Source organism: Pan paniscus, chromosome 8 (genome assembly GCF_029289425.2).
Source record: "Pan paniscus chromosome 8, NHGRI_mPanPan1-v2.0_pri, whole genome shotgun sequence".
Taxonomy (NCBI): domain Eukaryota; kingdom Metazoa; phylum Chordata; class Mammalia; order Primates; family Hominidae; genus Pan; species Pan paniscus.
In genome coordinates this window covers 86,810,539-86,836,052 of record NC_073257.2, presented here as the reverse complement: position 1 = coordinate 86,836,052, position 25,514 = coordinate 86,810,539, and the positions used below count along the sequence as shown (strand labels likewise).

The 25,514-nt window shown below is 40.4% G+C and overlaps 1 protein-coding gene and 1 pseudogene across 6 annotated transcripts in view; both read right to left on the bottom strand.

The window, feature by feature from the left end:
- The window catches only part of ADK (adenosine kinase), a 563,972-nt gene that overhangs the window by 28,774 nt on the left and 509,684 nt on the right, over positions 1-25,514 (bottom strand). For all 6 annotated transcript variants that reach the window (XM_003813003.5, XM_008965554.4, XM_034930883.3 and 3 more), the window contains one exon: positions 10,107-10,193. In XM_003813003.5, coding sequence (XP_003813051.2) covers positions 10,107-10,193 — 87 coding nt within the window. The remainder of the gene's footprint in view (positions 1-10,106; positions 10,194-25,514) is intronic.
- Positions 10,146-25,448, bottom strand: LOC134731137 (DNA-directed RNA polymerase III subunit RPC4-like; annotated as a pseudogene).

The window sequence follows — 25,514 nt, the reverse complement described above, 5'->3', positions numbered from 1 at the left end:
ACATCATATTATACTTATTGCTCTGTACTCATCATTTTTTTTTTTTTCTTGAGATGGAGTCTTGCTCTGTCGCCCAGGCTAGAGTGCAGTGGTGCGATCTCGGCTCACTGCAAGCTCTGCCTCCCAGGTTCACGCCATTCTCCTGCCTCAGCCTCCCGAGTAGCTGGGACTACAGGCGTCTGCCACCACACTCAGCTAATTTTTTTGTATTTTTAGTAGAGACGGGGTTTCACCTTGTTAGCCAGGATGGTCTCGATCTCCTGACCTCGTGATCTGCCCGTCTTGGCCTCCCAAAGTGCTGGGATTACAGGCGTGAGCCACCGTGCCCGGCCTGTACTCATCTGTTTACAGTAAGTATAGAACTTACAGTTCTATACTTGTCTTCTTTACTTTTTATTTTGTTTTTTGGGATGGAGTCTTGCTGTGTCGCCCAGGCTAGAGTGTGGTGGTGCCATCCCAGCTCACTGCAACCTCTGCCTCCTGGGTTCAAGCGATTCTCCAGCCTCAGCCTCCTGAGTAGCTGGGATTATAGGCACCCACCACCACACCTTGCTAATTTTTGTATTTTAGTAGAGATAGGGTTTCATCATGTTGGTCAGGCTGGTCTCGAACTCCTGACCTCAAGTGATCCACCTGTCTCAGCCTCCCAAAGTGCTGGGATTACAGGTGTGAGCCCCTGCGCCTGGCCTATACTCATCTTCTTTATATGAAGAAGTGGGCCAGATATTAGAAAAGCCCAACATGAATGGCATTCACATCATCAGTAATTTTTTACTGGCATTAAAAAACAATGGCCAAATAATTTTGTAGAATTTATGAAAAAATATGGTTGATCAGTGAATCCCAGACTTTGGGATTTCATAGAACATTGAAACTTGCCCAAAAGATTTTAGGGATAAACACAGAGCTGGCAAACTTTAATTCTGCTAGATAAGAACATTTTTTAAAAATCCACTATTACCAACATTATTCATAAAGAAAGAAAACTGAACTCCCTCAAAGTAGGAAGGGCAAGATTTAAAACTGAATACATTTAGTTTTATGGAAATTTACTTTCTTGCCCCTGCCTTTTTACATTTTGATACTGACTGATGAAAACTCTTATGTCATAGACTGGTACCAGTCGACAGACCAGTGTTTATAAAACCACTTTGGCTATTTCTCCTCCTTTAGAGAGGAAGCTAAGATGTTGTAGTAATAAAAGGGAGTATAGAAAAATGGCTAGGGCTAAGAACTTTGAGGCCAAATTTTGAGTTTGAATCTTAGCTTTCAATATGACCTTGGGCAAATTACTTAATCTCTCAACACTCTAAGGCCAGAGGAACTGTCCAGGTAAGCACAGGCCCAGCTGTCAACCCACAGATTTGTGGAGCTAAATAAATGAGTTGTTATTTTAGGTAACTAGGTTTTGAAAGTGGTTAGTTATGCAGTAAAAGCTAACTGATACATGTTGGATGTATCAGACAGGTAAAATTGACCAGATTAATGTAATAGCAGCTGAGAGAATTTTAGGATTCAAATTACTTCCAATTGGCTCACCAATATTCTAGGTCAGGGAACTAACACACATATATTTTGTTATGTCACAATTCTGTTTAAGAAAATGAACTTCAGAAATTTTACTTACTACATTTCCTGTGGACCTCTGCAACTAAATAAAAATTTCCATATCAACATCATTTTCTTAGAATAAATATTTCTCAATAATCATCAAATATAAGAAACCTAAGTTTCACATCTGAGCTTTGGAGTCTGATAGCCTACATGGTTCAGACTGTCTGTGTCTTATCCACATTCCCAGAAGATAAAGTCCTTTCAATCCCATTATCTATTTACAATTGCTTCTAGATGAAGGCCATTCAGGATATTAGGTCTTTGAGGGAACATTTGTGTTGATGAGAAATTACAGGCTTCACTCTAAAATCATCCTGTATTTCACATGAACAAAGTGATTTCTCTCTTTTTTTAAATCATGGCTGGAGAGGATAATCTTTACATTTTTTTAACTAACGAAGGCTCAAATAATCATAGACAGTGTTTATGAAATTTGGTGCTGGTCTAGCTTCAGCTTGACTAAGACTCTGGATGTATAACACTAGTGTGGCATGTAATAAAGCATCCTATCACTGTGCAAGGGTATAGCTCTCTCTTGCTTTCTCTTGCATGAACTTGAACTACTATCTGTGGTCAATGTTTCATATCCTTTTTTTTTTTTTTTTTTTTTTTGTAGAGACAGGGTCTCCCCCTGTTGCCCAGACTGTAGTGCAGTGGCGTGACCTCAGCTCACTGCAGCCTCAACCTTTTGGGCTCAAGCTATCCTCCCACCTCAGCTTCTTGAGTAGTTGGGACTACAGGCACATACCACCCTGCTTGGCTATTTTTTTTTTTTTTTTTTTTTTTGTAGAGACTGGGGTCTCACTGTGCTGTGCAGGCTGGTCTTGAAATCCCGGCCTCATGTGATCCTCCTGCCTCTGCCTCCCAAAGTGTTGGGATTACAGGTGTGAGCCACCATGCCTGGTCTGTTTCATATTCCTAATGACCAAGCCAATTTCACAGTTCATTTGATGGTTTTAAGAAAAATTTATGCTCAAGAAATAAAACAGAGAAGATGTCCCATTAGAGCAGAAAGACAAGAAAAAGAGTTGTTGACATTGGGTTGTTTAGCAGTGGGCAGCTGTCATCTTGGTCACCATCAAGTAAATCCTCAGCAGATGTGGGTCATATGAAGGTTTTGGTTTTTGAGTGAAGAAGTCTGAGAAACAATATATTCAACACTTACCAAGTTGTCTTCTAGTCTTCTGAGATGGAGAGCAAAGGAAGGGGGTAGTGTAGAAAAAAAAAAATCCCAAGAATTCTGCACCACTTCTATGCATAGCACAATGAAGCAGCAATTAAGAAGAATGGGGAAGGAAGCTATAAATGTTTGGGACCAAAGAAACAAGGTGAGGATAGAAAATATGAAGATAATTAGAGAGTCTTCATGGTTCTCAGAAGTATAGATAGGTGCCACGTGAAGAGGAAGTGGCATCCTTGTTCTGAAAACAACTCTTTAAAAATTTTTTTGTAAACCAATGTTCTTTTCTAAACATGAATTAGAGAATGAAATTGTTTTTTGTTTGTTTTTGAGACAGGGTCTTGCTCTGTCACCCAGCCTGGAGTGCAGGGGTGCAATCACAGCTCACTGCAGCTTCGACCTCCCAGGCTCCAGCAATCCTCCCACCTCAGCCTCCGGAGTAGCTGGAACCACAGGCTTATGCCACCATGCCCAGCTAATTTTTTTATTTTTGGTAGAAATGGGGTTTTGCCACGTTGTCCAGGCTGGTCTTGAACTGCCGAGCTCAAGCTGTCCACCTGCCTTGGCCTCCCAAAGTGCTGGGATTACAGGTGTGAGCCACTGCTCCCAGCCTAGAGAATGTAATTAGTGTTCCTTTTTATTAGATGGGAAATAGGAGAATTATTTGCATTGTGATTGCTGAGTGGTTTTCAGAGTCATTTGCATATTATAGGTAATATTTTTAAGGGTAATACATTTTCTCTGCTGAAGCTGTTGTGAGGATTTTTAAAATAAAGAGTATTCTGGCTGGGGGTGGTGGCTCATGTCTGTAATCCCAAATGAATTGTCATTTTAATCAATTGTAATCCAGCACTTTGGGAATCCTAGGCAGGAGGACTGCTTGAGGCCAAGAGTTTAAGACCAGACTGGGTAACAGAGTGAGACTCTGTCTCTACAAAAACATTTTTAAAAAACCCTGTAGTCCCAGCTACTCGGGAGACTGACGTGGGAGGATGGCTTGAGCCCAGGAGTTTGAGGCTGCAGTGAGCTATGATTGTACTGCTGCACTCCAGTCTAGGTGACACAGTGAGACCCTATCTCCCCCTCCAAAAAAAGTATCATGAGGCAGCACAGTTACTTTATTATCATTCCAAATAAAATATTCTGGCCAGGTGCAGTGGCTCATACCTGTAAATCCAGCACTTTGGGAGGCTGAGGCAGGTGGATCACCTGAGGTCAGGAGTTCGAGACCAGCCTGGCCAACATGGCAAAACTCCATCTCTACTAAAAATACAAAAATTAGCCAGGCGTGATGGCGGATGCCTGTAATTCTAGTTATTTGGGAGGCTGAGGCAGGAGAATCACTTGAACCTGAAAGGCAGAGGTTGTAGTGAGCCAAGATTCTGTCACTGCACTCCAGCCTGGGCAACAGAGCAAGACTCCATCTCAAAACAAAAACAAAAACAAAACAAAAAAAACCAACAAAGTAAAATCTTCTAATCTATATGTGGCTTTTAACCATACTTAATGAAGGTTTTTTTTTTTTAAATTCTAAGAATGTTGGTTCTTGGGTGAAGTCTCTAGTCTTTTATCTGAGAGTTGTATATAAGTGCCTACACATAATCTGTCAAAGGTGTACTCACTTTCAGTCTAAAGATGATTTGTAGGTCCTGTCCATATTCCCACAGCTGCCATAAAACATATGACTAAATCATATTAGATTAACACAGGCTGGTATTGACAGCCCAGTGGGAACATATTGATTAGGTCCTCTTTCATGTTATTTGTTATGATTTTTCTTCTCAGTTTCATTTACTGGGAAGACACAGGGGAAGAGATTTCACTGGGAACAATGACAGTGCCTGTCACAAAATGTTCTCAATGTTTCCATTTGTTACTATGGCAGTGACAAAGAGGGTTCCAAATGAAAAGGTAGACCTGCTGTGACAAAGCACAGCAGGACAACAGGAAGAAATTTTTTCCTGACCTAGGAAATTAGGAAATCATACTTAGAGATTATAGAATTGTCTCCATTTCCAAGAGTACAATCCTAGCACTTGGGCTTTTGAGGAAGAATGTGAAAAGATTAGTTCTATCAGGGCTGGGCAGTGACAAATAAAGAACAAATATCACAAAGTGCTTAAGACCTCCAAATAGAACAAGGAGCGATGCTTGTAGAGGCTGGAGGGATTTGTTACTGTCACTAAACCCGTGAGATGGAACTACGAATTTAATTTAATTTAATTTATGTACATTTGGGTTACTCATTTTTAAATTATACATGAAAATCCATGATGTAGTCATATATCTTTTTAGCTGGCTAAAGGAACACATGGCACTCTGGTACTGATATAGATAATTAGCACATGGTAGCTGGAGTGATACTTTATCCAAAACTCGAAATTTATGCAAAGAAAATTATTGTCCTTCAGAGAGTTAAATTACCACAAAGTGGACTAAAATATAGATATGCAAAGTCACAAAAGACAGAAATACTCTTAGGCCAGCAAAACTTGAAAGTTACAGGATGAATATATTAACCATCCAAATATAGAATGTGTCAATCAGAAAGAAGATATGTTAATTGGGCAATGAAGCAAAGAAAAATAAACTACACAGTAAATGTAAAAGTTGCCACTGCCTGAGATTCATTCCCAAGGTGGAAGGAGTCAACAACAATTATTTTATTAATTAATTAATTAATTTTTTTGAGACAGGGTCTCACTCTGTCACCCAGGCTGGAGTGCAGTAGCAAGATCTTGACTCACTGCAACCTCTGCCTCCTGGGTTCAAGTGAATCTCCTGCCTCAGCCACCCAAGTTGCTGGGACTTCAGGCATGCAACGCCATGCCCGGCTAATTTTTCTATTTTTAGTAGAGATGGGGTTTCACCATGTTGGCCAGGCTGGTCTCAAACTCCTGGCCTCAAGTGATCCACATGCTTCGGCCTCCCAAAGTGCTGGGATTACAGGCATGAGCCACCACACCTGGCTGATTTAGTACTTACATTTAAGTCTTTGATCCATTTTGTTAATTTTTCCATATGGGCAGGGCCTCAGCCTCCTGAGTAGCTGGGACTACAAGTGCATGTTACCATGCCCAGCTAATTTTTTGTATTTTTAGTAGAGACAGAGTTTCGCCATGTTGGTCAGGCTGGTCTCAAATTCCTGGCCTCAAGTGATCCACCTGCCTTGGCCTCTCAAAGTGCTAGGATTTCAGGTGTGAGCCACTGTGTCAAGCCAACAGCTGTTATTTCTAATCCCAGTAGAAAGGCTCCTGCTGGTGTGGAGAGGGAGCAGGGGGTTTTAACCAATGGATCTTTTAGTATTTCCAACTAACAAGACCATTTCTGTTGTAAGATAGATGCATCAGTTGTTAGATGGGTGCTACTGATAGGGACAGGAGGCAGGCAAATTTCTGGGCAGAAGAGGGTGGGTCTCTGGTGAGCGCCCCATCCTAAAGCCAAAAAGCCTAATACCATGGCCCAAAGTGAGAACTTACATCCTTGTTTTCCTGCTCAAATGTTGCCTTTTCCAAAATCACCCATGGCCCACCCCACCCACAATCCTGTGCCCATAAAAACCCCAGGCTCAGCCAACAGAGAAAGAAGAGGAGAAGCAGCTGGATGTTGTAGACCACGGTTGGACATCGGAGAGAAGCGGCTTGACTTCAGAGGGACAGCTTGATGGCATAGCTTTGGAGAGGAGTCTGGCTGGGGATGACCGGACTCCAGGGGATTATCTTCCTGCTTCATCCCCCTTTCAGCTCCCCTTCCTGTTGAGAGCCACTTTCATCGGCAATAAAATCCCCTGCATTTACCATCTCCAACTCGTTTGTGTGACCTCATTTATCCTGGATGCCAGACAAGAACTCGGGTGCCATGAGTATGGGTGCAAAGGGCTGTCACATTGGTGACAATGGAGGGTCACTCAACTGAGCTGTTAATGCTTAAGCTGTCTACAGACAGCAAAGCTAAAAGGGCACTGTAACGCTTCCTCTGGGGATCCAGGGGTCACGGGCAGCTTCCCTTAGATGCTGCCACTGGTCTGGTATGGAGTTCACTCTTACCAGTGCCCAAAAGTGCTCAGCCCAGCTCCTGCACCTGCTCACGTGTGCTCACCCTCCTGTGAGCGGTGGAGAAGCGAGTGAGTGAAGTTCGCTCCTGCTGGTACCAAAGTGGCTGGCTAGTTCCTGCGCCCACACACCGCAATTTCTGCCTGAGAAGGGCTTAGGGAAATATCCTGCTTCACTATTAAACAGCTGATTCATATAACTCTCTTATTTGGAGCCCATGCTAACCAAGCAAGTTTATCATCTGGCTTTCTGTATCTCTGTAGTGCAATCGATTCTACTGCTTAGCAAAAAGCTCTTGGTTGAAACTCACCAGGGACTACAGTTCTTGGATTCTCTTCCCTTTCAGTTTTTCTTTCTTTTCCTCAACAATCTTACCTTAGAGTCCCCAGAACCCTGTCAGATTACAACAGATCCTTTTCAATAAAGTAAGTCATCTACTCAGATAACAGGAAGATTCTCTGGCAAAACCAGCTTTTGTCAGGAAGGCTGGTCTGTGGTTCTCAGTTCTAATGGTGAGATTTACATAAATGTTTAGAGAAGCAGTATTAGTGTGGTGAGTAAAAGCACTGACTTTGGAGCCAGACTTTCTGGGTTTGAATCCTGGCTCTGCTACTCTCTAGCCATGAGACTATGGGCACATTATCTCACCTTTCTTTGTCTCTGTTTTTTTCATCAGTAAAATAGGGGTAAAAATAATCTACCCCAAGAAGTTTTTGTGAACACTAAATTAGTTAATATATATATAAAGTGTTTAAGATATTGGTTGGTTAGTAGGTACTGTATAAAAGTTATCTATTGCTATTACTTTGTAGCTTGATTCACATTTGACAGAATGTGCTAAAGACGGCAACATAAGTATTCTATTAATAAACTGACATTAGGATGTTCATCTCATTGCATGACCCAGTGTTTTGGGATCTGATTACCCTGGGAACTGAGTAGGTTCAAAGTGAGAAAAATGGCTATCTAATTGTATTACCAGTAAAGTCCTGCCTAGTTTCTACCTGCTTTCTACTTTCTCTATTCTGATTTCAACAATGTATAGTGAAATCCAGTGTCTGGAGCTTTGAAATGCTAGAAATGAATAAAGTGAGGAAGCTGCCCATGATTTAAAGAGGGTTTGGCAAACTATAGTCTGTAGGCCAACTCTGGCCTATGGTATGTTTTTGTACAGCTGGAGAGCTAGGAAAGGTTTTTACGTATTAAAAGTGCTGTAAAAAAACAAAACACAAGGAAGCAAACAAAACAAGAAGATATGCAATACAGCCTGTATATGACTTGCAAAGCCTAAAATAGTCACTATTTGGCCTTTAAAAAAAAAGATTGTGGATCCCTGTTCTATACTCTTTTTCTTTTTTGCTTACCTAACTATACCCCAACAATAAATATAATGAAGTAGGATAAAAAGAGGCTGAAAAATCCTCTAACAAAAAAATCCCAATTGCTTTGATGAAGTAGTTTATTTATCGTTGTAACCACAATACAAATGGTAGCTAGCTGTTCCTACCTCAGTATCCTAAGAACGGCCTCTCCCTCCCTCAAAAAGTCTATGTGTTCTCACCTAGTATCGGTAGCATTACAGATAGTTAGGTGTCTGTAACAGAATCTGTTGTTGCAGGGCCAGGAAGCCAAGTAACCCAAGGCCAGAGGTAGTGGCTATTTAGGTCACCATCAAATCTATGATGGCCTCATTATGTGTCCCACTGAATGTCAAAGAAATAGAATACTTCATGTTTTAAAGATTTTAAAGTACTTAAGTAATGTACATACAGTGTATAAGTTTAAAAGTTTCTAGACTAAGATTCCTGGTTTGACCAATTTCTAACCAAGAAATCACTAGGGTTTTCTTAATGTATTACAGAATATGGTTAAATTCAGAATAAAATATTTTAGCCTACATACATCTATAGCTCTAAATAGTAAAAAAATAGGAAAATTGGCTGCTAAGTACTCTAATATTATCAATAATGAAGACTTTCCGAGCAAGGAAATAAAAAACACAATCATAACAGTGAAGTAGAATGTTGTCTGTGGTACAGACTCTTTCCAAAGAACAAGGGCATGGGGCATCCTAATGGTTAATAGTTCATTTAAGACTGGGCATGACCAGCCTGCCCAACATGGCGAAACCCCATCGCCACTAAAAGTACAAAAATCAGCCAGGTGTGGAGGCATGCACCTGTGGTCCCAGCTGCTTGGAAGGCTGAGGCAGGAGAATCATTTGAACCCGGGAGGTGGAGGCTGCAGTGAGCTGAGATTGCACCACTGCACACCAGCCTGGGAGAAAAAAAAAAAAAAGACTGGGCATGAATAGTTTTAGAGAAAGAAAAATAAAAATTTATGTTGGCAAAAGACCATTAAAATAAAATATTAAGTTAAAACCATCACACAAACTTAAATAAGTTTCCCATGATTCAAATTATCCTCCAGAGAAAAAGGGACAATCATCAGCTCCACTTGCTTGCTTTTTTTTTTTTTTTTTTTTTTTTAAATTAACCTGGTCTGGCTTGATGTTAAGAGAAAGAAACAGAGACCAGGAAAGACCCCTTTGGGGTATCTTTGAGGAAGCAAAAGCTTTCTAGAGACTATAAACTAGCTTAATTAACTACACTTAACTAGAAGGAATTTAGACTTATCAAAAGAATTTTTGAATCAGATTTTAGATCAATCTAAGTCATCAAGCCAAAAGTCTTCTATTGTTTTGATTTTATTTTTGAGTATTCATTACCAAAATCATTAGTTCATATAAAATTTGCCAGTTCTTATTGAGCCAAAAATAGGCAAAAATTTAACCCTTTTTAGTATAACAAACAACCACTATTGTGTTTGAAACAGATGTTTTAACCAAAGGATTATCATCAAAAGACATCATCCTTAGTTATTAGCATACTGTTTAACATTCATCACAACTTGTTTTAAAGAACAAAAATGTGTTAACATTTAAGCCTGAAGGGCTATGAATATACTATATACTGTACTTGATGCAGTTTGTTTATGCAATTTTCTGACAGATACAATTAATCTTGTGAAAATGACTGGGGTACAGCATAGTAGCAAATTATCTTTTCCAAACACATATTTTTCCTGTGGTAAAACCCTCTAATACTGACAATGATAGAAGTATATGGAAAGAACTTCAGAAGTTAATTATTTAAAAGAAGAAATTAGAAGTTACTAAATGAATAAATCTCGGTTATATGGTAGAAACAAGGGTTAAAATGTTTTACTTGTAAGTAAGAATGAAATAAATTAGTCTGTACCTCCAACAAATGCATCTCCAGCTCCATTGGTATCAATAATTTCTTTCTGGTCTTGATCCAAGACAGCAAAAGCAGTGACTTCACTTTCTGCAATTAGAGCCAAAGAAAGGCAGAATGACTTCTCTTTGTAACACTCAATACAAGCTCACCCAGTAACGTCTGAAGCTCCTTCATCACTCATCATTCAAAGAGAGACAGGACATAAGCTCCATATTCTGTACAGGGGCACTTGGGAACTAAGGTGCAAAATCATCTGCAAGTCATACTTTTTTGGTAACTTTCAGCATACAGATGCTGCTGTATACGTCTTATGAGAGTTATACCTAGGTAGTTCACACTTTTTTTTGGAGTGACTACAAATGGTAGCAGTACCTTTCTGGACAGTGCAAATGAACAGAAGCCATAAACTAAAGGAAGTGTTGGTATGGATTGGATCATGGGTTTCTAATAAAGCTTCGAGCCTGACTATATTCCTGGCAGTGAAATGTTGGATACAGTTAAAGAGTTGTAAATTTAAAAAAATATAAATAATGAATATTGGGTGTTTCTTTATAGAAAATCACAATGGCACAATAAAAACATTACTATTATTCTGTTAAAATATTTCTTCCCAATGTCAAGAATTTTTTATTTTAGTTGGTTTATTAAAAATAACCTAATCTGGTTATGTTTTGCAAAGAAGTCACTATCTGTCAACTGGCAAAAGGGAAAGCTACAACTGAATGCATGGGCAGAACAAAAGGGACAGTGCAACGGGATTTTGCCCTAGAGTAGTCTGGACCAGGGCTTACTTGTTTTGACTACAGAGTAACCTAATTTAGTACTTTAAACATGGCACATGACAGTGGAATGGACTTATCTGTGATGAAATCTGGCTTACAAGATACATCTGCAAACGATTGGACAGTGCTTCTTATTGGGGGCTGGAACTTCTGAAATCATAAATTTGCATCCCTATGGGGACAGAGTGGCTAAAGACTCTTAAACTTCAGTCTCATTTAAGATCAAGAGGGAGGCAAAAGGAGATCTTGAGAAACTTAAGAAAGGTATTAATAAAGAGCATAGAGAATCTTCAAAAGCATATTCTGTCTAGCTTTTGCTACCTGCTCTTAATGGATACTTTCAACAAGAGACATAAATATGTTAATGAAAATACTCTCCTGGAACGACTGATATTCAAGAAGAGGACTCATTCACTTAGTCAATCTTTTTTAAAATCGTTTTTTTTTTTTTAGGTCTTGCTCTGTCATCCAGGCTGGAGTGCAGTTGTATAATCATAACACACTCCAACCTTGACCTCCTGGGCTCAAGGGATTCTCTCGTCTCGGCCTCCTGTGTAGTTGGGACCACAGACACGCAGCACCATAGCTGGTCAATTTTTTGCTTTTTTTGGGGGGGGCGGGTGGGTAGAGACAGGGTCTCACTTTGTTGCCCAAGCTGGTTTCAAACTCCTGCGCTCAAGCAATCCTCCTGCCTTGGTCTCCCAAAGTGCTAGGATTACAGGCATGAGCCACTGCATCTGGCTTAAACTTTTTTTCTTTGAGACGGAGTCTCATTCTATTGCCCAGGTTGGAGTGCAGTGGCGTGATCTCAGCTCACTGCAACCTCCGCCTCCTGGTTCAAGTGATTCTCCTGCCTCAGCCTCCCAAGTAGCTGGGATTACAGTCATGTGCCATCACGCCCAGCTAATTTTTGTATTTTTAGTAGAGATAGGTTTTGCCATGTTGGCCAGGCTCGTCTTGAACTCCTGACCTCAAGTGATCTGACTGCCTCAGCCTCCCAAAGTGCTGGGATTAGGCGTGAGCCACAATGCCCGGCCAAACTCTTTAAGTAACTGAACTTTCCACATTTTGTAACATGAGGGCCTATATGGCAGTTGACAATATTTTGATTAATTGAAAGTTATGGCACAAATATCCAGAATTACATTTTCTAGAGAGTATATATAGCACAAACTACTATGCAGGCCAAAAAAAAAAAAGTAAGCAGACTTTATTAGAAATACTCGGGAAAGGTCTGCAGTCTGATTTAGGAAAAGGTCTGTACCATAAATACTTATAAAGAAATCTGGTTTTACTACTTCCAAGTACAAGCTACACTATACAGGGAAATAACAACTATAAACTAAAACCAAACAGGTACTAAATAAGTAAAATGAGCTCAAGTTAATGAAACCATTACTATTTACAATACATTTACATTATGTAATAATCTAACATTTCTATAAAACATTTTAGGTAATATAAGAATTAATCACTAGACTTATAGATTGGAAAATAATTATATATAAATAGTAAGTAAACCAAAATTACATAGAATTCCTTGAGCTCCTCGTTTGAAAACAATTATTCATTTTTGACTGCATAAATATTTATTTATGAACAGAACCTAATCGACAACAGAAGAGATTATTTTGAATTTTATTCTTAAGAATCATGACTTCTGGTCAGGCATGGTGGCTCACATCTGTAATCCTAGCACTTTGGGAGGTGGAGGTGGGCAGATCATGAGGTCAGGAGTTCAGCCAGCCTGGGCAACATGGTAAAATCCCGGCTCCACTAAAAATACAAAAAAAAATTTGTCAGGCATGGTGGCACATGCCTGAAATCCCAGCTACTCTGGAGGCTGAGGCAGGAGAATTGCTTAAACCCAGGAAGTGGAGGTTGCAGCGAGCCAAGATCGCACCACTACACTCCAGCCTGGGCGACAGAGTGAGACTCCCTCTCGGAGGAAAAAAAAAAAAAAAAATCATGACTTATTTATCTAAATTGCTGAAAATTCTACATAAATGCAGCTTTATAATGATTTTTTTCTGGAGATATATATATATATACACACACATCACTGAGATACTTTATCCTTAGTTTTCATATGAAGCTCAATTTCCTGAAATACAAAGTAGAATTATTTTCTACCTTTTTATTCTTATCAGTACAGATAAGTATATAAGAATATCATATATGCAAAAGATGCGTCATAAACTCAGTTTTCATTATTTTCTATTATCTAAAGAACTACAAGAACTCCTTTCGAAATGATGACTCTGAAAAATCTTCAATAATATTTATGTTTTATTACATTTTCAGTATGCTCTGATTTTCAAATGACTTAAGCTGGTTTACAGATCTATTATAAAAAGTCATGGCTGGGCACAGTGGCTCATGCCTGTAATCCCAGCACTTTGGGAGGCTGAGGCGGGTGGATCACTTGAGGTCAGGAGTTTGAGACCAGCCTCGCCAACATGGTAAAACCCTGTCTCTATTAAAAATACAAGAATTAGCTGGACATGGTGGCATGTGCCTGTAATCCTAGCTACCTTGGAGGCTGAGGCACGAGAATCACTTGAATCTGGGAGGCGGAGGTTGCAGTGAGCAGAGATCATGTCACTGCACTTCAGCCTGGGCAACAGTGAGACTCAGTCTCAAAAAAAAAAAAAAAAAAAAAAAAGTCACAAAACTAACAGTTTTTACCGGCATGACCTATTCCATAGCTATTCTAGGAAATTTATTATATGAACACATGAAGTACATTCACTAAATCTGAATATACACTTACAGGTAAGGATGTTATTCAATCAATGAAGCCTACAACACTCACATGACTCTCACTGGGACCTAGTTTTCTTAGGCATGAAATGGGCCTGGAGTAGCTGTGGGAACAATTAGTAAAAACTAGCTTTCTGCACTAATTGTAGAAAAATGACCTGGTTAGTTTTGATCAAGTACTTCTACCTAAGAGCTTAAGATTATTCGTAGCATTTATTTCTCAATTCTTCACAAACTTTTTGTAAAGTGAGAAGGAAAAGGGTTGGGAATAATTATTATTCCTACTTTCTGGATTTCTAAAAAACCACTAAATCATAAGCTTCCCCAAGCAGACAGGAAACAAACACTAACAATTCAGTTGATAACAGATTTGTTTTGTGTCATTTATTAGATAAGACTTGCAGAGTGCCTTCATTCAAAACAATAAAATTTAGCTTACCTAGAATACAAAATAATCAATTTTAGGCATCCTCTAGACACTTCATACAAATAATTTACTCTTCACTTAAATATGAGACAAGCTTCACTACCTAATCACTTAAGAGGCCAATCTAATTAGAATAAAAACATCTTCATGCATCAATAATGAAAGTCAATTATATTAGAGATGGTTAAGTTTCTACAATTGCCACAATATCTAATTGAACAATAATACAAACCCAGTTACTCAATGCCAAACAATTAAATGTTTCTGCAGGTTTACCTCCACTAAATTAACTATATATTTTAGCACTAGATACACACAACCTCACGATATCCTTAGAAAATTTTGTTCAAAGAATTTTTAAAATGCCACATTGTTACTGTTTTGTTGATGTCCTAAACTGTTGAGAAGATACAAGTGAAGGTTATCCAGCAGGTTGAAAGGCAGGTAGGCAGGTGTTTTTCTTTCTTTCTTTTCTCTCTCTCTTCCTTTTCCTTCCTTTCTTCATTTTCCTTCTGTCTGTCTGTCTGTCTGTCTGTCTGTCTGTCTCTCTCTCTCTCTCTCTCTCTTTCAAGAGCTAAGGTCTCACTCTGCCTCCCAGGCTGGAGTGCAGTGGTGTGATCATGGTTCACTGTAGCCTCAAACTCCTGGGCTAAAAGGATCCTCCTGCCTCAGCCTCCTGAGCAGCTAGGACTACAGGTGCAAGCCAACATGCCTGGCTAATTTTTAAATTTTTTTTGTAGAGACAGGGTCTTGCTGTGTTCTCCAGACTGGTCTTGAGCCCATGGCTTCAAGTGATCCTCCTGCCTCAGCCTCCTAAACACCAGGCATGAGTCACCACACTTGGCCTGGTGTTTTTCAACCTCAAGGTAAAATGCAGTCACTACCCCTGCCACTGCCTCTGACCCAGCATCAATAGGCATGGAAGAAACAGAAAAGTGATGGTAAAAACTTCTCCAGAAAGTGAAAAGTATGACTATGTAAAAACCAGAACCCTTCACATTCTTATGCCATTGCTTATAATAAGGTAATATCCATAGTATTAAAATGTTTTTGTTTGTTTCTTTTAAAAAACTATTTAGAAATAATTTTACATTAACAGAAAAGTTCCCAGAAAAATACAGAAAATTTCTATGCAACATTTATCCAGATTTACCATTTTTTAACATTTTGCCACATTTAGTTGATCATTCCTCCCATATATATAACATTATTTATTCTTTCAAACTTTTATTTAGCATTTGTGGTATATATTATGCCTTTTACCCCTTAATACTTCGGTGTGTATTTCCTAAGAGTGATGATATTCTGTTAGCCAGGTTATAGTTGATAAACACAGAAAACAACATTTTAATCTAATCTATAGTCCACAGTTCAATTTTCTTAATTGTCCTAATGTATTTTATAGCAATATTTTTCATCTGGTATAGAATTCAGTCCAGAATCACATATTACTTTTTTTTCTTTGAGACGGAGTTTCGCTGCATCGCCCAGGCTGGAGTGCAGTGGTGCGATCCTGGCTCACTGCAACCTTCACCTCCCAGGTTCAAGCGATATCCTTCCTCAGCCTCCTGAGTAGCTGGGACTACAGGTGTGTACCACCATGCCTGGCTAATTTTTGTATTTTTAGTAGAGACGGGGTTTCATCATGTTGGCCAGACTGGTCTTGAACTCCTGACCTCAAGTGATCCATCCACCTTGGCCTCCCAAAGTGCTGGGATTACAGGCGTGAGGCACCATGCCTGGCCACATATTACTTTTAGTTGTGCTTGTTTTTAATTTAACTTTTTGAGTAGGTAATGTATTCGTATGATTCAAAAATATAAAACATATGAAAAGCTATGCTATAAAATCTCCCTCTCCTCATCTCTGCCCTTCAGCTGGTTTCTGCTCTTCTACTTCCCAATCTGGTTATCACTGTTATTGCTTTCTTATATATCCTTCTAGAATTTTTCTATGCATATACAATAAACTACATTCTTAATTTTTTCCTCCCCTCACCCACACAAAAAAAGGTATCATACTATCTAGGCTACTCTGGATCATATTTTAAAATCTTGGATATCTTTCTATATTGGTAAACAGAGAATGTCCTCATTATTTTTTATTGCTGCATAATAGTCCACTACATGGATATAGTATAATTTATTTAACCAATCCTTTACTGATGGACTTTTAGGCTATTTTCAATCTTCTATTATCATAAACAACGTCACAAAGCATTAATGCTTTTAAACAGACCTTAAATTTAATTATTTTGCTTCATAGGTCAATAATATCATTCCAGCTTTATGGAGAGAACTGATAGAAGGAAACTAAATTGTTATACTAACAGCATGAAATATGCCTATATCAAGGAATAGGGAAAAAATGAGAATCCGGAAATGCTTTTCTTTTCACTAGGACACACATATCAGGATATGAGCAAAGACACCCTGCTCAGACTGCCCTAATAAACAGGGCAATAAAAAAGATGATGAACTCTGCTAATAATAGAGATTTATAGAACAATCCTAATTAACAAGGACTTTTGAGGCATAAAGAGCTCTGAGTTAATTTAATTTTCTAGTTAACTAAAGAAAAAGCAGAAAGTCTTTTTATTTGGAAATCTTTCTAAATGTATTAATATAATAATATGCCATGACATCCCTGCTTTAATTAGTTTATTGAACTGAATAAAATTTTTCTTTGATAATAGAGAATCCTACAGCACATCTTAATGTCATTATTCTGAACATCAATTCTTACTGTAGTTCCAAAGGTATAAGTGCTTCCACAAAAAGTAGGAAAAATTAAATGTTCATGGGAAGTACACTTGATTAGGAGCAAAAAAGCCATAGTTTTAGTCTAGTTTGGGCTTAGCTATTTTATTTAATAAATATTTATTAAGACTCTACCATGTGTCAGGTACTTTATTAGGGACTGGGAATACAGATGTGAATAGGATAAAAACTCTGCTTTTATGAGGCCAACATTCTAGTGGGGATAGACAATACACAAGTAACAAATATATAAACAAGCTAATTTGAGATACATATATATATATATATTTTTTTTTTTTTGAGATAGCATCTTGCTCTGTTGCATAGGCTGGGGTACAGTGGTGCGGTCTTGGCTCACTTCAACCTCCACCTCCTGGGTTCAGGCTATTCTTGTGCCTCAGCTACTCTTAGCTGGGATTACAGGCGTGCACCACTATGCCCAGCTAACTTTTTGTACTTTTAGTAGAGATAGGGTTTCATCATGTTGGCCAGGCTTGCCTTGAAATCGTGAGCTCAAGTGACCCATGATCCACCCACCTTGGCCTCCCAAAGTGCTGGGATTACAGGCATGCGCTACCATGCCTGGCCTAATTTGAGATATTAATAGGTGCCATACAGAAAATAAAACAGGATGATATGATGAAGTGTGACAAGGGAGGGGAGTTAATTTACATAGGTATTACTTCCTCACTGAGGAGGTGATATTTGAGTTGAGATTTCAAGGGTAAGAAGGAACAAGCCATGTGAAGTTCCAGGGGTAGAACATTCAAGTGCAGAGGCCCCAGACTAGCAACAAGCTTGGTAAACTAAGACTGCTGAAGCTAAAGAAGGCCACTGTACCTGGAGTATACTGAATGTGGGGGTTTTGCAGGATTTCATTCTATGTAAAATGGGAAACTGTTGGAAAGTTTTAAATAAGGGAGTGATGCAATCTCATCTTTGATATGAAAATATTGCTGGGCACAGTGGCTCATGTCTATAATCCCAGCACTTTGGGAGGCTGAGGCAGGAGGACTGGTTGAGCCCAGGAGTTTGAGACCAGACTGGGAGACATGGCAAAACTTCATCTCTACCCAAAATGGAAAAATTAGCTGGATGTGGTGGTGCACATCTATATTCCCAGCTACTCAGTAGGCTGAGGTGGGAGGATCGCTTGAGCCCAGGTGGTTGAGGATGCAGTGAGCTATGATTGTGCCACTGCTCTCCAGCCTGCGTGACAGAGCAACACCCTGTCTCAAAAGAAAATTATTTTGGCAGCCTGATAGAGAACGGACAATGGACTGGAATGGCAGGGGTTGAGGGTGGGGTCAATAACGCTACTTACCAAGAATCCTTGGGCAAGCCACAATGTAATTTAAACTCAGTGTTATTACCTAAAAAATGAAGATAATATCTGTTCTACCTACTTTCTGTGACTATTATATGGATTAAGTATTAACAGTGTTATAAAAACACCCTGACAATATAAAGACCTATATAATATTATCAGGTATTTTTAGGAGCTTATTTTCTTCAATCAGGTAATAAGTATTTGTTGAACAATAGCTGTGAGCTCATTAGATCTCATAGAACAATAGTTATGATACTCTGTTAGATCCTCTGGGGGAGATACAGGAAAAATATTAAGACATGATCTATCTTCTCAAGGAGCTTAGAATCTAGATGGAAAGAGAAACCTAGCATATATCAAAGAATTTGTGAAATATCACACAATGTAACATCTATTATAACTGCAACAGGAGTTCAAAAAAGGGAAGGAACAATATAGTTTAACTGGAGATGCTTTCACGGAGAAGACTGAACTTAAACTAGGTCTTAAAGATGTGGATAATGAAGAAGAGAGGAAAAGAAAGGTGTGTACGTCCCAAGAGGAATAGAGACAGAAGAAAGTTTATATATCAAGTAAGGCAAGAAATAAATCAAGATGGGTGGGATCTAGCCATTTCTAGGGAGACTTTGAAAGCCACACAAAAGTTTGTATTTGATACATCAGGCAATGGAATGCAACGGTAGTTATCTGAGTGAAAAAGCACTGCATCAAATGCTTTGTATACTTTATCTCATCTAATTCTCACATGAGTAAGGTATCACTAACCTTATTTTATAAATGATGACTCTGAGGCTCACAGAGTTTGTCAACTGCCTAGAGTCCCATGGCAAAGGCAGGAATTTGGGACAAATGAATGAAAGAGAAGTAGTAAAATATGATCCCAAAGTTGTCATTCAAATAATGTTGCTACTATTTTCCTGAAAAAAAGGTGATCATGGAATAAATAGTTTTTGATTCATTGTTACACAGCAGTTAACTGACATTTAAATTCCCTTAAGCCTGGTACTGATAACCAAATTTGACTAAATTAAGTTGATAAATTCTCCATAGAGAGTAGAGGGAGTATAACTGTGGTTAAGTGCATAAGTCAGACTGCTTGGGTTCACATTCCAGATTTGCCATTTACAATCTGGTAATCAGATTAAATTCTCCTTTTTCCTTTTTTTTTTTCTTTGAGACAGAGTCTTGCTCTGTCACCCAGGCTGGAGTGCAGTTACACAATCTCAGCTCACTGCAACCTCCGCCTCCTGAGTTCAAGCAATTCTTCTGCCTCAGCCTCCTGAGTATCTGGGACAGCAGGTGCGTGCCACCACGCCCAGCTAATTTTTGTATTTTTAGTAGGGATGGGGTTTCACCATATTGGCCAGGCTGGTCTCGAACACCTGACCTCATGATCCACCCGCCTTGGCCTCCCAAAGTGCTGGGATTACAGGCATGAGCCACTGCACCTGGCCTCTTTTTTTTTTTTTTTTTTTTTTTTTTGAGACAGGGTCTCACTTTGTCACCCTGGCTGGAGTGCAGTGGTGCAATCTCGGCTCACTGCAACCTCAACTTCCCTGGCTCAAGTGATCCTCCTATCTCAGACTCCCAGGTAGCTGGGATTACAGGTGCATGCCACCATGCCCAGCTGATTTTTTTGTAGAGAAGAGTTTTCATCATGTTGCCCAGGCTGGTCTCAAACTCCTAGGCTCAAGTAATCCTCCCAACTTGGCCTCCCAAAGTGTTGGGATTACAGGCATGAGCCACTGTGCCAGGCCAATTTTCTCATATTTAAAATAGGAGGCTAGACACGGTGGCTCATGTCTGTAATCCCAGCATTTTGGGAGGCTGAGATGGGCAGATCGTTTCAGCTAATAAGTTCGAGACCAGCCTGGGTAGCATGGCGAAACTCCATCTCTACAAAAAATACAAAAAAAACTAGCCAGGTGTGGTGGTGCATTCCTGTAGCCCCAGCTACTCGGGAGGCTGAGGTGGGAGGATGGTTTGAGTCCAGGAGGCGGAAATTGCAGTGAGCCGAGATAGTGCTGCTGCACTCCAGCCTGGGTGATAGAGCCAGTTGTTGTCTCAGAAAGAAAGAAAAAAGGAACAATAATAGCATTTGCAGGTACTTACAGGATTTTTGTGAGGAGTAAATTAGTTAATACATATAAAGCACTTGGACTAAAAGTTGGCACATAATAAGCATTCTTTTTTATGATTAAATGGACAAGGATATTATTAATCTTGAAATGAAACTTGTGATGGTTAATACTGAGGGTCAACTTGATTGGATTGAAGGATGCAAAGTATTGATCCTGGGTGTGTCTGTGAGGGTGTTGCCAAAGTCAGTGGGCTGGGGAAGGCAGACCCACCCTTAATCTTGGTGGGCACCATCTAATCAGCTGCCAGAGAATATAAAGCAGGCAGAAAAACATGAGAAGGCCAGACTGGCTTACCCTCCCAGCCTACAACTTTCTCCTGTGCTGGATGCTTCCTGCCCTGGAACGTCGGACTCCAAGTTCTTCAGCTTTGAGACTCGGACTGTCTTCCTTGCTCCTAGCTTGTAGGTGGTCTATTGTGGGACCTTGTGATTGTGTGAGTTAATACTACTTAATAAACTCCCATTTATATAGATACATATCTATCCTATTAGTTCTATCCCTCTAGAGAATCCTGACTAATGCAAGACCTTTGAGTATAGGATATTCAGGTATCACTTAAAATTGCTGCTTCTGAAGGCATGGTTCTGACCTTGCAGACTACCTGCCTCTACATCATTGTTTGTGGTAAAATCTCTTAGTTTGTTCATGTTTGCATCTGATTTTCTACAAATGTTTTAAGTTAATTCCAGTTAAGGTCTTCAGTTCTGAATGTAAACATATAAGAGAATGAGTGTTGACTTTGAATACAAAAATAGTTTTCCATGGAAAAATGACCAAGAAAACAATGATAGATGGAATTACTGCTCTAAAACCTTATTTCCCCTTTGTTTAGTGTGTGTGACTGCATTTAAGAAATTTTTTAGAGACAGGATCTCTCTGTCACCCAGGCTGGGGTGCAGTGGTGCCATCACAGCTCACTGCAGCCTTGAGCTCTGGGCTGAAGTGATCTTCCTGCCTCAGCCTTCCAAGTAGCTGGGACCACAGGCATGCGCCACCATGCCCAGCTAATTTATTTTTATTTTTTTTATAGAGATGGGCCTCCCTATGTTGCCTAGGCTGGTTTCAAACTTCTAGGCTCAAGTGATCCTCCCACCTTGGCTTCCCGAACTACTGGGATTACAAGTGTGGGCCACTGCACCTGACTATATATATACACATATATATATGCACGTGTATATATATATATGTGTGTGTGTGTGTGTGTGTATATAATGAATTAACGAGGTTTCTGTTATCTTTAATAGGTTCACTAAATGAAGCATATCACTTTAATCTTACTATAAAGCTGTTCATGTCAACCTGGTCTCTACTTCTTTAAATGTTACATGCTGCACTCTCTTATCTGAAGAACTGGTTTCCAGCCAGGCATGGTGATTTATGCCTGTAATCCCAGAGCCTTGGGAGGCTGAGACAGGAGAATCGCTTGAGCCCAGGAGTTTGAGACCAGCCTGCACAACAGGCTGTCTCTACAAAAAAAATTAAAAGTCAGCCGGGCATGGGGGTGCGTGCCTGTAGTCCCAGTTACTTGGGAGGCTAACTAAGGTGGGTGGATTGCTTGAGCCCAGGAGGTTGGGGCTGTAGTGAGCCATGATAGCACCACTGCACTCCAGCCTGGGTGACAGAGGGAGATCCTACATCAAAAACAGACAGACAAAAAACTGGTTTCCTCTGCTGTTTTAGCTCATAGCTCACTGACCATCTATGGACTGTCTACCTTTGGTTAGGTTCCTAACCCTGATTCACTCAGCTGAGCACAGGAAAGGAGCTAGGGCTCAGGGCACAGGGCACAAAACTTGGCTGCCTAGGTAAGAGGAGCTATAGAAAAGGCAATATTTTTTTCTGATGATTGCTAGCATCCAGAACTATGCCTGGTATATTATAGGGGCTCAATAAATATATGATGAATAAACAGAGTACTTTTTCATGAATACAAATCTGATGTTATTCCCCTGTTAAAAACTCTTCAATGGTTCTCTATTGAATGAACTCTTAACTCTAGGATATGAATCCAGCCTATTGTTCAAACTTTATCTTTCCCTGACCAAAAGAGTAACTTTAGTCAGTTACTCTTTGGTCATACTCATGATGTCCCAAATGTGCCATGATCTTTTATTCTTGTGTATGTATCAAGTCTACATTTCAAATTGTCTTTCACTCTTAGTTCCAAATAAGGCATGTCTTCTTGGCTATAGTCCTTGGCCTCCAAGCAGAACTGATTATTCTCTTTTATGCCACCACTTATAACCTTCACATACTTCCAGGAAGGTATCTATCATAGTTACAATTACTTCTTTACAAATGTCTTCTCAACTAAACTTTGAACTCCTTATAGGTAGGAATTATGACTTAATCTTATTCCCAGCTCTTAGTACTGTATCTAGTACATAGTAGGTGCTCAATTAACAATTATTGCTGAATATAATGATTATTCCTACTAGATTTTAACTTCCTTGAGACTGGTATATGTTTTACATTTGATTATCTCCCAGAATCTAGTACAGTATGAACTCACTATACATTTTCTGGCTGATCTTAAGTAGTAAATAACTGTACTATATTTCTCTAGCTTAGTTTAGTAAACCACGGAAGCAAATAAACTCAAGTTTCTAGTTGTCAGTGATCCTGCCATTGGGATTTAATAATTTAGCATTTCTGACACTTGTATAAAAGTAAATCATACAATTGCTTGAAATTTAGAGGTGCTATTTCAACAGTGAATAAATTCAACCTTGCACAACCTTTCCCAAAAACCTTTCCAGACCTAACTGTGCTGAACACATTCTGGAAATAATGAAAATATGATTTGATTGGTGCTTTCACTTTCCATCATTCCATCATTTAAAAATGAGGACATATTTATGAGTTGATGAATCTAGATTCAGATCCTGTTTAAAGATAGAAGGCTGACCACGTGCAGTGGCTCACACCTGTCGTCTCAGCCAAGGTGGGAGGAACACTCGAGGCCAGGAGCTCAAGACCAGTCTGGGCAACAAAGCATGGCCCTGTTTCTACAAAAAATTTGAAAAACTGTCCACAGAGGCAGTCTACAGATTAAAAAAAAAAAAAAAACTAGCTAGGTATGGTAGCACATGTCTATAGTTCCAGCTACTCAGGAGGCTGAGGCAGGAGGATCCTTTGAGTCCAGGAATTTGAGGATGCAGTGAGCTGTGATTGCGCCACCGCACCCCAGCCTAGGTGAAAGAATGAGACCCTGTCTCTAAAACAAAACAAAACAAAAACCCCAAAACACAGAATGCTCTCATGTGGGACTTTGAATTAACATTTGATTATTTATTTATTTACTTAAAAGGAAATTAACATTTATTGAGTGGCTACTGGTTCTGGCCTTGTGCAAGGAGTTTTCATCTATAATATCCCATGTAATCCTCACGTCAACCCTGTGAAGTAGGTATCATCCCCATTTTTGTCAGATGAGGAACAGGAGGCTCAGAAAGGTTAGGTAGTTTGCGCAAGGATACAGAACCAGGAACTGATGAGCTGGGACCCCATGCTTAAGTCTCAGACTCAATCCTTGCTCTCTCTCCTATACTGCCTCTGGGAGGAAGAAGGGAGCACCAGCAAAAGCTGCAGTCCTCACACTTGCTGCCTGACGGCCCAACAGCCACCAAAAGCCTGCACCTTCCCACAGATCCTCCCTCCTCCCTTGGGAGGATGCAGTCAGTTGAAGAGATTAAGACAAAATACAAAATATAAATACAAAAACAAATAGCATGGACAAGTCCCCAGCAGCAAGGATGTACCATCTTCACACTGTGGGAAGGTAACTGTGCCATTCACAGCTGCTGTGGGAGGAAGCCCTGTGGGCCCTGGGGGAAACTGGGACAATGGCTGCCAAAGGCTGGAGTGGGTGGGCTCAACTGGCCTCTCCTGGGTTGCAGAGATTCGAGAACAAAATGTCTGGAGCAGACAGCAGCCGCCATCCTCCTCCATCTGATCATTTTACCAGTGTTTGTGATCCAAGAGGGATTCAAAATCGGGGGAACACAGAAGTTTGTGCTTCACATGTCCCAGGTCTATCATCTCCCCAGTCCTACTCTCTCCAAGGCCCACAGACACCAGCTCCTGCAGGAAAGAGCAGGCGGTTCCCATGGTCACGTCCAGAGTCACCTTGCCCAGGAGGAGTTGCACCCTTTTGGACTTGCAGATGGGCAGCTTGCCAACCTGACCCTCTGTCAGGTCAGCTAGGGTAGAAGCATTCTTTGCCAGCCTGGCTTCCTGGTCGTTCTCCTGCTTGATGAGTACCACCTCTCTGTCCTTGCCCTGTACCTCTGCCTTGATGGGCTTGATGTCCTGGATAGGTGGGTGGCCAGGGAGGGTGTCTGGCAACTGGAGGAACAGCAATTCCTCCTCCTTGGTGAGGCTCAGCTCCCTGGGCAGCTCTGCCACGGATATGTCCTTCGGGAGGCCAGGGGGTCTTCCTGGCTGCTCTGGAAGGAGCCTTTATCTTGGCCTCCTCCTCATCTTGTAGCTCCTCTTTCAGTTTCACAGTAGGTACACCCACCTCTTTCTTGGGGCCAGCCAGCCAAGGTTTAACATCTGGTTCATCGTTTTCTTCCTTAAAAAGCCGCCCTGAGTGAGCCAGTGGCAGCTGCACAGGCATGTTGCGAGTGTCATTCCTCAGCCCAGGGTCATCGATGAAATCGTCCTTCTACAGCATGGTGAGATGTTTCGTGTCTTCGTCCAACTCTTTGTTCTCTTTTTTGATGTGGACGATATGAGAAGGTCTCATGTCTGACACATTCACTTTCTTATTCCAGTTCCTTTTTTCTTCATCATTTCAGCTGGGACCTTCTCAAAGATGGAGTGGGACTGGATCACTTCTGGGTGGCCTCATCCCTGTTCATGCACCTCTCTCTGTCCATCTCTGTCCCTTTCATGTTTCTCCTTCTTGACGGTTACTTCTTCCTTGGGTTCTTCTGACTGATGATATTTGGGGTGAAGGTTTTCTTCTTGACCCCCAACCTCAACCCCCAGGGTAAGGTTCCCAGAGCGGATGAAAGGAAGGCGGCCTGGGGTGAAGGGGTGCCAGTCGCTGCCTGCTGAGCTCCTGGGCCCCAGTCAGGAGGGGTCGGGGCCCTTGCAGAGTGCTGGGTTCGCTCACTGCATTTCCTTCCGACATGTTGCCCAGGTGCGGCTCCACACCGCTTGTTATGACTTCACCTGCGACTAACCTGCTGCCATCCCT